Consider the following 14,347-nt stretch of genomic DNA (forward strand, 5'->3'; position numbering starts at 1 on the left):
GGTCGAGGGTGGGCAACGTTATTGGCCTCCTTGTCAACACACACTCAAAGTGAGCTTGGAGCATATTGGATTGAAGGGTCACGGACAGAGACCTGCAGGCATGAAAACAAAACAACGCACATAAGAAACGAATGTACAGGGGGCAGCGTTCAAACAGAATAATCTTCAGGACTAAATGACCAAAAAGGTTTATGGGCCCCTAAACCAATCAGGCTATTTGCACGCACTAACAAATGCATGCATGCATGCATGCATACAGACTGTAAAGTGGTTGCTTTAAAGCAGAGCAGATCTCATTGATGGTGACAATAAAAGTACAGCTTGTAAAAGAAATCTCAATTCAGTTGCGGCTGAGGGAGGAGGACAAGGCGAGGGCCTTTATCTGAAAATGCAATCGTTTTACGTAACACAAGAACACAATGATGAATTCTCTCCTCTCCGCGTGGCAGTAGAAAATCTACAAAAGCACATCTATGATGGTATTAGAGGGAGATTGTCAGCTGACCGACCGTTAGTTACTGCCCTAAGGTTTATTTCCAATGTACTTAAATTAATTCCAACACTTACAATCATAGACTTATAAACAATCCACTGTTTAGAGTCTAATTCTTTGAGATATTAAATTACAGCACACAGAGAAAAACCTTGTTCTTATCTCTGAGAACAGGACGACTTTAACTCGTCTGTAATGACTTGGGTTTTGGGTCAGAGGCCATGGGTTTGAGTCCTGCAGAGGGCATAAATACATAAACTCCAACCAGTTATTGGAGACCAACAGTACCGTAGTTTTCGCACTATAAGCCCAAATTTGACACGAAAATGGCATTTTTTCATTAGATAAGCCGCACTGGACTATAAGCCACAGCTGTCCTCACTGTATTATGGGACATTTACACCAAAGGTATTATCCGGTAAGACTTCATCTGAAAACGGCATCATACGACTGTCATAAGCCAATTGGCTGCATTGCTTCAAGAAGCTTCATTTGGTCATCCCTACTGCCTTGGGGGGGGGGGGGGGGGGGGGAGATCAACCTCTGCTGCCACCTGCTGTCAACAATGTTGTTGTCCAACATGCCTCCTAGCATGCATCGCAGCGCTACCGTTTTAAGTAACAATCCAAATTAATGTATTAATGTTCTGTGCTAATTATTTCTTCAGTTACTGTTGCAGTTGTTTCATCAATTGCTTGTTATACTATTTGGTAACACTTTTATTGACAGCGGCGCCGTAAGACTGTCATTCGACAATCATAATGATGACATGACACTGTCATGAGCATTAATAAATGCTTATAACAGATGTCATTTAGTGTTATTCAGCAAATTATCTCACTTTCAGATGGATGTAAAAGATCCAAGCTGGACATAAATGGCATTCGTGACATAATTTGCTGGCTGACACTTAATGCCAACTGTCATAAGCATTCAGTAACGCCCAAGATAGTGTCATCTCATAATTATTACGTCTTATGACACTTTCAAATAAAGTGTTACCTATTAACTCAAATCAATCAACCAATAAGCCGCACCGTAAAAAAGTAGCAGCTTATAGTCCAAAAATTACGGTAGTAATTTTCATTATTTAATTTTCTGTTGTTTTTTCCTGTGCTGTTGTCTATTGTATTTCATGTTCTGTGTGTTGAGATTTACTCTAAACGTCAGGGGGCTGCCACACCCCAAGTAATTGTCAGGACTTTTCTCATCAGCACACCACCCAATATCTTTGATGTCTACAAGTTGTCGGGTTTAGAGGCAGACTGAGTTGATTAGCTCTACAGACAGGCCAAACTCAATTTCACCTTGCCAGCGGGCCATCACAAAGCCAGAGTGTCTCACCACCCCTCGACCTGCCACTGACATGGCATACACACAAAAATGTCTAATATGCTAATATATCTGTACCAGAGTAACTTGAACCAATCCCAGCGGAACATTGGAATACAGACATAGAGTGCAAAGAGAAATAAAAGTGGGTGAAATTGGATATCTACAGAATGAAATGAAGCATCTTCCTAATGCAGATAAAAATAAGATCTAAAGTGGTCTGCGTGGCTCGTCTAATACCAAGAAAAGAGTCGTGTAAGCACAAATCCTGTTTAGTCGTACTATAATTAATTTTATCTGTGACTATAACAAATGCAATTCAGTAGGCTACACGTAAACTTCGGGTGTATACTGTCCCTCCAGGCCAACTTAAGTGTAAGAATCCACAATGGTTTAAGTTTGTACCTTTACTCATAAAATACTCCAGATACGAAGATACTTAATACCAGCAAGTCGTACACATACTAAGCAATTCCTTTATCCCTAAGTGTGTCGTATGTACTTTAGCACACGGAGTAGTTCTTAAAAAAAGTCAATGTGTATGCTTGTTTCAAGCTGTTTATTGACACTCCAGTTAAGTGAAATCTATTCCAGCCATCCAGTACGCCATATATCGTCATTCTTTAAAGGGAACCTCGGACGTAAAGACTTGTAGGCTCTAATAAGCCACGATTGTTGTCTTTGACTAAAATATGTCACTTGACATCAAACAGGCTGTAGTCAGACCCCTTCTTAAAAAACCCCATCTCGACTCCTCCGTGCTGTCCAATTTTAGACCCGTCTCCCACTTGTCTTTCCTTTCTAAAGTTTTAGAAAAAGTTGTTTTTATTCAATTGCAAACATTTCTAGAGACAAACTCCACCCTCGACAAGTTTCAATCAGGCTTCAGGTCCAGACATAGCACTGAGTCAGCACTGTTAAAAGTGCACAACGACATTGCCCTTTCTGTAGATAATGGAAACCCAGCAATCCTTGTTTTACTAGATCTCACAGCAGCATTTGATACAGTCGACCACACAGTCCTTGTATCTCGTTTAGAACACTTTATAGGTATCCGTGGTAAAGCTCTACAGTGGTTTAAATCATACCTGGAACATAGGACCTTCTCAGTAATGATTGGGGACTTTTCCTCCTCACAAACCTCTCTGTCTTGTGGGGTGCCACAAGGCTCCATTTTAGGGCCTGTTCTCTTTGCACTCTATCTCCTACCTTTAGGATCAGTTATAAAAAAACATAATATCTCTTTTCATTTTTATGCTGATGACCTGCAGCTGTATCTCCCCCTGAGACCCAACGAACAAACTGCTCTCACTAAATTAATGGAGTGCATATCTGATGTGAAGCAGTGGCTAGCGCAAAACTTTTTACATCTTAACGAAAGCAAAACTGAATATATTACTTTTGGCACACCTTCTATGTTAAATGCCCTTGAGCCCAACCCTGGCACTCTGGCTCCCTTTTTTAAAACACATGTTAAAAATCTCGGAGTGATATTCGATTGCAGGCTCAACTTTGAAAAACAGATTAGTTCTGTTGTAAGAGCAAGTTTTTTCCAGCTCCGTCTCTTGGCCAAAGTGAAGCCTTTTCTTACTCGCCACGACCTGGAAAAAGCAATTCACACTTTTATAAGCTCAAGGCTGGATTACTGCAACGCACTTTATGTTGGTCTTCCCAAATCCTCGGTTTCTCGTCTCCAACTTGTTCAAAATGCTGCTGCTCGATTTTTAACAGATACACCTAGACGTGAACATATTACCCCCGTGCTATCATCGCTCCACTGGCTTCCAGTCCATTTTAGAATTGATTTTAAACTTTTACTGTTTGTTTTTAATTCTATCAATGGCCAGGCTCCTTCTTACTTATCAGAAATTTTAACCATCCATAACTCTGGCAGGAGTCTTCGCTCTACCGGCCAACTTCATTTGCAAGTCCCAAGGTCCAAACTCAAACAGTGGGGAGACCGATCTTTTACGGTTGCTGCACCCAGGTTATGGAATAGTCTTCCCCCTGAAATCCGCACCACTACAAATTTGGGCCTTTTTAAATCTCGTTTAAAGACACACCTTTTTAGACTCGCCTTTCCCCAAGATTAGTTTAGCCTGGTTTTATTTCTTTAGGGTTTTTAATGTTTTCGGATTTTATCTGTTTTATTGTTTTGTTTGCTGTCTGACTAATCGTGATGCGTTGTTTCGTTTCTTTTTTCTTTTCTTTGCTTCCTAATGTCATTGTATAATACTTTCCTGCCTTTTATTTACTATGTGCCATGTTTGTCTTTGTTGTAAAGCACTTTGGGGACCTTTCGGGTTTTGTAAAGGGCTATATAAATAAATTTGATTTGATTTGATTTGACTTGAAACACATAAAATATTGACATTGATTTAAAATTCTATAATGTTTAGGACATACCGTATTGGCCTGAATATAAGACTGTGTTTTTTGCGTTGAAATATGACTGAAAAAGTGGGGGCCGTCTTATATTCGCGGTCTAGACATTATACCCATTCACGACGCTAGATGGCACCAGATATCATTAAAGCGAGGTTCTGTCATGATAGCTCTCGCTACTCTCAAGTTTAACCAGTTTGCATTATTTTATTGCAATGTTTTTCCTTATTCAGATTTGTTTCAAGACTACAGTTAGACTTCACTTTGATGGTTAATTCAGGTATTGTAATTGTGTTCTTTTATCACAATAGATTGGTTTATTTACATTTCAAAAACCAGAAGCTATTCATTTACGAATGTGATTGCACTTTAGTTTACGTATTTAAATGTTCAGATATTAAGATTTGAACGAGACAAAATAACATGCTTTTTCTCTCAAATATGTTGTTATAATCATTTGTTTCAGATGTACTGTAATTATTTTCTGTATAAAAATGAATTTGGTGTTCAAAAAGTCTTTTTTCAGACTTGATTCTTGAAAAAGAGGGGGTCGTCTTATAATCAGGGCCGTCTTATATATGGGCCAATACGGTATTTTGAGCTACGGAGGGCACAATGTTTTATGGGCTGAATGGACACTCGGGGTGATGACGTAGTTGGACTGGACTGGAAGAATAGCTGTGCTAGCTAGCAAGCGAAGCAAGTACGACGACTGGCATGATTTTGTCACATTCTGTTGCTGGTCAGATTGTATTATTAGAAAGCTGTGGGATGAGTTCCCGACGTCGTACCTACATCCAATTCCAGTTCATCAGAAGTGCCTTTAAACCGATCCTAGACAGGTTGCCGAGATATTGACTTGCTGCCATTTGACAGTTTGTATATCCCTTTGTTGCTAGTTGAATCATAGCCGTGTTTTGTTCATTTGTCTGCCTCTCACTGCGGTTTTCCCTCGTTTTTTTTTTTTTTGATCCCGACAAACTGTCACTGACCCGTTTATTGTCTCCCTTTTCACGATCACATGTTTTTTGTGTGTTCAATTAACCCTTGTACGCAATCCCTCTGTTAATGTTGTCTGCTATTTGGGGTCCTACCTTGCTTCCGCATTCGTGGACCGTAACAGATTTGTTGGTTTTCATCTTAGGACTTGAGTTGCTGATTGCAGCTATTGGATCGATGAACAATACACATAATATCTATTTAGAAAACAATAATATGGTGCTTGTGGTGTTACTTAATGTTACAAACAGTGTGCTCTTGAACGCTTCCTTTTTTTTGTTTTGTTTTTCTCCTGCATCTAGAATTGCAGAGTCCGCAGCTGTCACTGCAAATAGACGAACACTACTGGTGTTCTGCAATTCCTTCTTACGCAGCGAGACGTCCAACACATGCGCACATCGGTTAAAAGCGGCGAGTACTCACTCCTGGTGTTTTTATTGCGTCTTTTGTTACCATTTCGTTGCCTCAAAATACTTTTTGCATGTATTTCACTCTCATACTTTTAAGCATTGTGTTTAATTGTGGTAGCTTTAAAGCAGTTTGTTGATCTGTTGACCACATTAGTCACGTAGCGTATTTAAATCATATTACTATGTCTAAATTCTTAAGGTATCTTTAATATGTTCTGCCTCTATGCATCTAAACAAAACAAGCTGAAAGTTTTAGGTGCCAAATTCACCTCTTCTAGGACGTTTCGCCGGTGAAGCACATTTTTCCAGAACACCAGTTTTGGCCTACTCTCGTCTTGTCCCGTCTGTCCTGTTTATTTTGCTTTGTTGCTCGTTTTGTGAAATATTAACAGTGCTGTCAGGCAAATTAATGTTTGTCTCGGGTTCAAACTAAAAGGCCTGAACAGATGACATGTCATAGAGTCATACTCTGGAAGCCCGGCAGCGTAGTCCAGTGATGTCACCGCCCTGCGATGTCAACAACAATGGTGAGCTACTAATTAAACAATTTTACAAATCGTATAAAAACCAAAACATCAAGAGGGGTTTTAATTTTAACTCATACTAACGTTTATCTTTTAAGAACTACTAGTCTTTCTATCCGTGGTTCCCTAGCAATGTAGGTAAATGGATTGATGTAATTTTGTGTAAAAAGGAGTGCTATATAATTCCAAAAACATTGATGAAAAAGCCAAGAATCAGATGTGACAAGCGGTCAATCATCCTAACAGACACCCAAGCCCGTTGAAGAAATAAACCCATGCACTATAAACAGGTAGGTGACTGAATTCCCATTTGCGGTAATCCGCATTAGAATCGACAGTGACGTTGTATCTACCTAACAATAGAGCTTATACATCAATGTCATTATGAGCTTATGCTGTAGAACAGGCTCTCACTGCCATCATTGCACGCACACAACACATACACTTTTGCACCTGATCTGATTGCAACGGGTCAGCAGACCTTTGCGTGCAGGGAACATCAGCTGACCGCAGACAAAAGCAGGGGAAGAAGTCCTCACCGCAAGGAGAGAATGACTCAGCGTTCTTAGTTCAAATCAGATGCCATGACATTGCTGCAATAAATACTGACATCATATAGCGTTTTGGGGTTTCATTGCATTTGTCTGTAGGTCTTCGCAACTTTTGCATGCGACATGGCTTCAACAAGAAACACTTATGGGAGTTTTCTTATGAAAGACAAAGTTTAAATTAACAGTAAATTACATGAAGGCTTTGTGATTTGTTTTCACATGATTGGCTTGGAGTTGCTTCAACTAAGTCCAACTCGCCTCTGCTATTCACTCGCACAACAATGAGGTAAGGAAGATCTAATTTCCTGCCGGAGAAAAAGATTCACCACTCCAATGTGGAGTTGGTGGGCAATATTGGTATCTTGAAAGGGACAGAGCGGTCCACTAAGTACGACAGAAAATGTTTAAACACGATCTGGCTCTCCATTCTGTTAGTGATCCCTCGCAACTTCGCGCTTCAAACTTCACGCCCTCAGTCCATCGCGGATTTTTTTCCCCAATTAAAAAATAAATAAATACAGATGAGCTGTACTGATCTGATAACGTAGGAGCCGTTTACATGGTGACTCTCCGAGAATACGAAAAATTTCAAAATTTGCATTTATATGGGCCCGTCTCCATTCGAACAATGTCGAAATTCTGCATGAAAACGATGTAGTATTCATGCCAGGCCCTAGGGGGCAGTGCAGATTTACAAGGCGACAGCGAATGATGCACTTTGACCCAAACAAGTTCCTTAGCCCGGAATAAAATATGCCCACCCACTCGGAGCAATGGCATTTTTCTTTTATTCAAAAAGGCACAAAAATGGAAACATTCAACATATTTAATTTAAAAATATTATTAAAACTAAATGTACTGTACGAGTGCTGACGTTATTGGCACGGTCTCGCGCCGCGGGAGCTTCTGATATTCATATGGAGCAAGCCCCCCCTCAATCCCCCGCAATCGAATTCTTCCACTTTGGAGGCAGGATTCAGAATTTTTTGTCTTTGCATTCCGTCTTCGCCGACACCGTATGCACGCGAGGCGATTCCGCTATTCAGTCATTGCGTCTTTGTGTCGCAGAGTCGCCATGTAAACTGCCCCGCAGTCTCCCTCTCCCGCCTGCTGCTTTTCTTGGTCTGGCAGTGCACTGGAGTCTCTTATTAAAGTTAACGATGATTGAGAGACATTAAGGTTTGATCTTTCAGAGACGCTTGGAAGCTTAAACTTCATCGTTTAGCTTGTTAAACAGTTGCTGTGGCAACTCGTGTCTATGCACGCAGCTTGAGCGGATTTGAGTGGACTCACTCAATGAAGCATTTAATGAAGACAAGCATTTTTCTACTTTATTCTTGTTTAAAAATATTTCGGTAGGACAGTATAATGTTTAAAATTTATCATAATTATTACATTTGAAGTGCTTGAAAACAATAAAATGTATATAAAAGTTTTTTTTTTAATTACACTTTGGGGAAAAAATGAACAAACAGGTCTTTTATGTATCTCTTTCCAATGTTAAATCTGAATACACATTGAAAACACACACCCGAAAAAATTTGGGGGGTTGGGGGGGCGCTACTTTGCGGTTTTTCACTTATCACCGTGGCCCATTAACCGTGAAAAACGAGGGATTGCTGAAATTTGGTATGAGTGCTCACAAAAGAAAGCATGAATTGTGTTACAGCCTGCAACCTGATGCTGAAGTTGAACCATTCTGCCATATAGTGATTTGTGAATCGTGACCGAGCAAATTACTTTGAAGCTGCTGCAAGCAAATAAAAATTTACAGCGTAGGACTGCCATAAATTAAGAGATGGTTCAGGCAGTAGAGGGTTAAATAACGTCAGGGTATTCCCTGAAGCATATCTCCGAAATCTGTAGGAGTTGTCACGTTAGGTTGTTCATGGTGGGCTGCTCATAATACCCAGAGGACAAATCCATTTATGTTATTAGCAACGATGCAGACCATAAACCTGTCATGTCACGCATATACTTGGTTATACTTATAGCATAATAACATAAGCTGATAATATGAGCTGTGTATCCCAGTGAGAAAGACTGAAGATTAGTGAAGAATGTTCAGATTCCAGTAGAACAGCTGGAGGGAGCAACTGTGAGAGAGATCTTTTGATACAAAAAAACATGCCAATGCAAAAACAATGCAAGTATCTGCAGACCAACGCACTGCACATCTATGATTGTCATCTGCACCGTTGCATGAAATGTACGGATCATAGCCTGAATCTCATACGTGAATACTTTTGCAACTTAAACACAACTAACTAGGCTTCGTGAACAAAGATGGCATGCGAGCAGCAGTTCTGACGTCTGGAGTTTTTGCTGCGACGCCTTGTCGAAATTGAGTGATTTGATCTGTTTAGACCGTTATTCAAAGTATGCGCATGGTTCATTTTAGGCATTAGCTATGATTGGAACACATGATGGTTCCAGAAAAAGAGGTCAGTGGGGTAGTGTATTGCCTTCACCGCACGAAAAACAACCCGTGATACACAAGTGGGTTGTTGGGTGCCCTCAAAGGCTGGATTTATACTTTGTGGCCAAAGTTCCTCAATTTCCTAATTTGGGGGGAAAAATCAGATCAATATCACTGCAGTCCTAAGAACCAAATGCTTGAATGTAGACATAGCAGACAAATTGGAATCAGGCATCTTCTAAAGATGAAAACTAAAATGAATTGGCCATCTTAAAATTAGGCATGTGCCGGTTACCGGTTTACCGTGGTATGAAAACACTGCCGTCGCTGTCAAAATTACACCTGAGCTTTTTTTAAACCCCTCAAAAAAGTCTAGTCTAGTATGGGAGTATTTCAGCAACCAAAAAGAAACAGACGGCCGCAGCTTAGAGGAGGAAGGACAGCCGATGTGCACGCAACACCTCCAACATGATTTCACATTCAAATGACCATCATCCTACACTTTACACAAATTTAAGGTAAGTAAACGCTGTCATGAACGTTTCCAACCAGCTACGAGAGTTCACTCCAGCGTGTTTCATGTGTCTAGCGATGGTAAAACAAATACTATAACATAAGCTTGTTAACGAGGATTTCAACGTGGTTAGTTAGCATGCCAAGACGGCTAACTAGTTTTCGCTCTATTAGCGTGCTTTTGTAAAGTCTTCCGCCATTGTAAACATCTGTTCGAAATAACACTTTCATAATAGAGCGGTGTGTGTTTTTTCCCCTCTGGTGACTTTTTGTGTTGAGAGAGGGTGGGTGTGTGTCTATATTGTGTAAATAATGATACAAATCATACACACTCGCTGTCTATTGCGCTCACTCTCCATTAATATTCAACTAATTAATATTGTTAGTAGCAGTGGTATATTAACCCAGAAAAGGTGAACATACTTACATTCCTGCATCATAACTTGGACTGAGCGAGAAATATGTAGAAAATTAGCAAGTCTTTAAAAATGTGGTGGGGCTTTAAAGTCAGTGAAGTCCCTGCACTCCATATACATGTATACATATGGCGGAAAGCACAGACAAGACTGAAAAAGCAGTTTCTGCTCTTGCACTCCTCTGTAAAAGAAACTGCTGTATTTTAAGCCAAAACAACTGTTGTGTTTGATAGAACAATATGTCTATATGCTGCCATAGCAGATTCATGGCGCATTAAGCCCCCCAAACTATTTTTAATTCGTCCATTTTACCCTGGAAACCCCCGTTTACAGACGTCACGCAACCGCTTTTGTTTCAACCCAGCCATAAAACGAAGGTAAATAATTATATTATTCAAAATGTGTCATTTTTAGCTTAGAATCATAAATTGATGTCTAATATTTCGTTTTAAAAAAAAAAACCTTGTAAAAAATTATTCACGCTCATATTTTATTTTAAACTTTTAAACGAATTACGTCACAATGAAAAAAAAATGGCGTCTGTAAAAGTCATGGATATGTACCTCATAACTACCGCTTAATTGTATTTTTTTTGTTACTGTCGCATTTTCTCCGATATGTTAGATGATAATCGATCCAAAGGAAAAAAAAAAAAAATTTAAAGGGTAAATATGTGAAAAAGAAAATCTAGACCACTCCTTGATGTCTGCGATTTCTGCATCGCGACCCTTGTTATATTACCATGTTTCACCCATAAAATCCCCCAAAAATGCAGCAGTGGCCATTCACAGCTGTGTCTTGACACTCAGCGATACATGCTACATGGAGTTTTTGGATCAAAACAAGGTAAGCACGCAATAATATCTCGTTTAAGTCATGGCGTCTTTAATTCTGCTCTTTCATGCTCTCACCTCCAAATAGGGTTTCACTGTTTAAAAAAAATAAATAAATAAATGTCCTCCTGTTCAAAATGTTTCTTCCCCCAGAAAATTGAGATTTTAAACCTTCCAATGATGTATCACACATGCATATCGGACAATTTTGAAAGTTGGCCAAATTGGGGGTCTCAGAGCGGAACTTCAAGTCACCTGAGTGTTTTCCGCCATATATATATTAAAAGTATTTATAAGCGTTTTCACTTTTTTTATGGTAACTATTTTTGTTCTAATGTTTAGAAACTTGAGCTGTGGGTTTAGCCTATACAGTATGTTATTATTTATTTCAAATTTTAATATAAAATATTAAAAACATTTAGTTATTTTAAATATTAAAATATTTTAGTTATTCATTTTTATTTCATTTATTTTAACATATTCATGTTGATGTTACAATTTGCAAATATGTTGTGAAAAATAATAAAAATCCTGTTCAATGGAAAAAAAATTTTGACCCATACATCTCAAAATAACACAGTTTAGAGCTATAATTGTAATACCGTGATACTGTGAAACCGCGGTATTTTTGCTTAAGGTTATCATAAATCACATGCCTACTTAAAATGCAACTGCACTTTCCAGCATTTAGGATAGATGGCATTTACCCAGTATGCAATCACTGATACACAGTACCAGAGGCGTGCGAAATTTCCGATTTTTGAAAAGATTCGAGAACGATTCACAAACATCCAAATTCCGATTATTGTATTATACCAGGTAAAGCAGAACTAAAACACAGTCAGCACGGTCTTCAGGACGCAATGAGGAGCGGACCGAGAGTAAATAACACGTACAACTCATGCCGCTAGATAAAGAAACCAATAATACCTGACTGCGGCCGACAACTGCTTCAAACAACGCCCAGTTGCTAGTTGCTAAAAACATATGGGCACATACGGCTATAATAGATATCACATATATGTAGAACTAGATGCGAAATGACAGACTTGCCGTTTAGTAGTTGCCGCGTTGTAAACACCCGCCATATTAAAGCAGTAGACTTTTCTAGAAGGCTCTGTTGCAGCGAACCTAAATAATGTTTTATCTAAAATACTCCTAAATCGACAAAATCTTGACTTGAATCTATCTTTAAATGAAGAAACAGTTTTAAACATTGACATGTCGAAAGTAGACAGAAGGGAAATTATGGAATAACGTTAGCAATTTTACCAACTTTAACGGTTGATTCACATCATTAAATTAATTGAATGTAATTTAAAGCTGCTGATACAGAATGGGGACTTGAGTATTTTATTTACTGTTTCTAACTGTTAACTTGATAATGAAATATTAGTTTGGTTTAGCCTGAGAGGCTTTTTGAACAATTTTGGAACTAATGTACAACACATTAAAGGCGGGGGGGTCGGGGGTAAAATCAATCATCAATTTATAATCGAACCGGAGCCTCTGGATCGTAATCGGAATCGAATCGTTATGTGCCCAAAGATTCCCACCTCTACACAGTACACACAGGTGTACACTCAGAGTAAATAAAAAAACTATGGAGAAGAAAAAAAAAAAAAACAACAACAACCATTAAATAAGACTTGGTTTAAATTGCATCTCATCAAAAGATTATTCAGGTAAATTATAGCAAACTGGGTATAATATCCACCAGTATTTCTAGGTGTCAATACACACAGAACCTCAGACTTCATTATGCACATTGTGTACTAGGGCTGGGTGATGCGGCCTAAAAACAATTTTATTTATTTATTTATTTTCACCTAAAATTTGATTTACGACCCCCCCCACTCTCCCCTACTTATTTAGGGTGACCATAAGAACAAAAGACAAAAGCTCCAAACAAGTTTTTAAAAATGTTAAGCAAAAATAATGTAAATAAAGTGCAAAGCTGTCTTAAATAATTTTCTTTCTCCCTATTTGTGCTGTGAGGCCCCAAATACAATGTAATAACTACACAAATAAACAAACTGTCATGGAATAATCTATTGAATATTTGGTTGCTACAGTTCCTTTTTGGCAAAACCAGAACAAAAAACTTTATTAAATCTCACAAAACCCTCACAATAATTGATTAAAAAAATGATTTATCACCTAGGCCTATTGAGTACAAAGACATACAAAAGTTGAAAAAAACTAAACTGCAAATACTAAAAGTTTAATATGAACGCGAATGTGCCATTTTCATGCAGTTGAATGAGCTGAACTGCACAAAATGAAGATGTTTGTTGAAAAGTCACACAACAGGCCCTTTGTGCAAAGTGCAAGCTTGCTCGCTGACAGCACATCTTGTGAGATGATGTCAGGGAATCTGAATGTGTATATATAATGCACCTGTGACTTGAACAAAACGTCCAAACAAAATCCACTGTCAAAGTGTGCGAGCAAGAAAGCATTTAGAATAATTTTCATTATTCAGGGAGGGAACCCTGAAAAGGATGGAAAATATGTGAGACAGGAGGCTCTGCCGGGAGAAGGAAGGGCAAGGCTATGACACACACACATACACACGCAGGCACGCTTTCACACACTCACACTGTGACGCCAAGAGCCATCTTGAAAGCGTGTGAACCGGAAACGGACGCCTGTCTTGCCGGAGCCAGCAGATGGATTCTCAAGGTTCAGAGAGAGCCAACCTGCAGACATTCCCAGCAGTGTTCCCGCCGCTACTACGGAAAACTGCGCAACATCCTGGAGACATTGCTCACCTCCTTCCGCAGCAAAACATGCCTGTCACCGTGGGTGTATGTTTTTTGATAATATTACAGCAACTGTACTCACAAAAAGCAGCATAGTGTAAGATAACCCGGGGTAACCTGTGATGGAAGGGAAGGCTGGGCGCATGCAAAGTCAACACAAGCTGCTCTGACCTGAACAAAACAGGCCAGTCAGCTGATCTCAAATACACACACAGCTAGATGCATTCTCATGACTCAAAATAATATCTAGTGCAGGCAAGATTCAGCATTGTATTAGTCATCTAGCCTTTTAGGGACGAGCTAAATACCTAAGTATATAGTATAGTAGCTTTTGTAAACCTACGTGTTGGTCAGAGGCCTCGGTGGGGCTGAGAACTGGCGAGCCAGTCGGGCTGCAAAGCTCAGGGAAAGGATTGGGAATAGCAGGCAGCGAAGCAGGACGCAGATGCTGCTCATCCCGCAGGCACCTGCAGGGGGAGACAAACACATACACTCAGGTCTATGGCTGAGGAAAAAAACGCAAGGTCATGGGACCTACCAGTTACCTTTGATTATATTCTTCATACCTTCAAAAGCAGTCTTGTACTTCTGTTGTTCATGAACACATTTACTTTAAATTACCTTCAAAAACCATCTTGTACTTCTGTTGTTCATGAAAACACATTTACCTTGATTTAGTGCACTTTTTTTTTAGATTATATTAGAAA

At 39.3% G+C, this 14,347-nt stretch overlaps 1 protein-coding gene across 3 annotated transcripts in view; it reads right to left on the minus strand.

Annotated features, from left to right (window-relative positions):
• LOC130910242 (growth factor receptor-bound protein 10-like) overlaps window positions 1-14,347 on the minus strand; it is a 104,734-nt gene that overhangs the window by 38,989 nt on the left and 51,398 nt on the right. For all 3 annotated transcript variants that reach the window (XM_057827351.1, XM_057827350.1, XM_057827352.1), the window contains one exon: window positions 13,984-14,107. In XM_057827351.1, coding sequence (XP_057683334.1) covers window positions 13,984-14,107 — 124 coding nt within the window. The remainder of the gene's footprint in view (window positions 1-13,983; window positions 14,108-14,347) is intronic.

Source organism: Corythoichthys intestinalis, chromosome 22 (genome assembly GCF_030265065.1).
Source record: "Corythoichthys intestinalis isolate RoL2023-P3 chromosome 22, ASM3026506v1, whole genome shotgun sequence".
Taxonomy (NCBI): Eukaryota; Metazoa; Chordata; class Actinopteri; order Syngnathiformes; family Syngnathidae; genus Corythoichthys; species Corythoichthys intestinalis.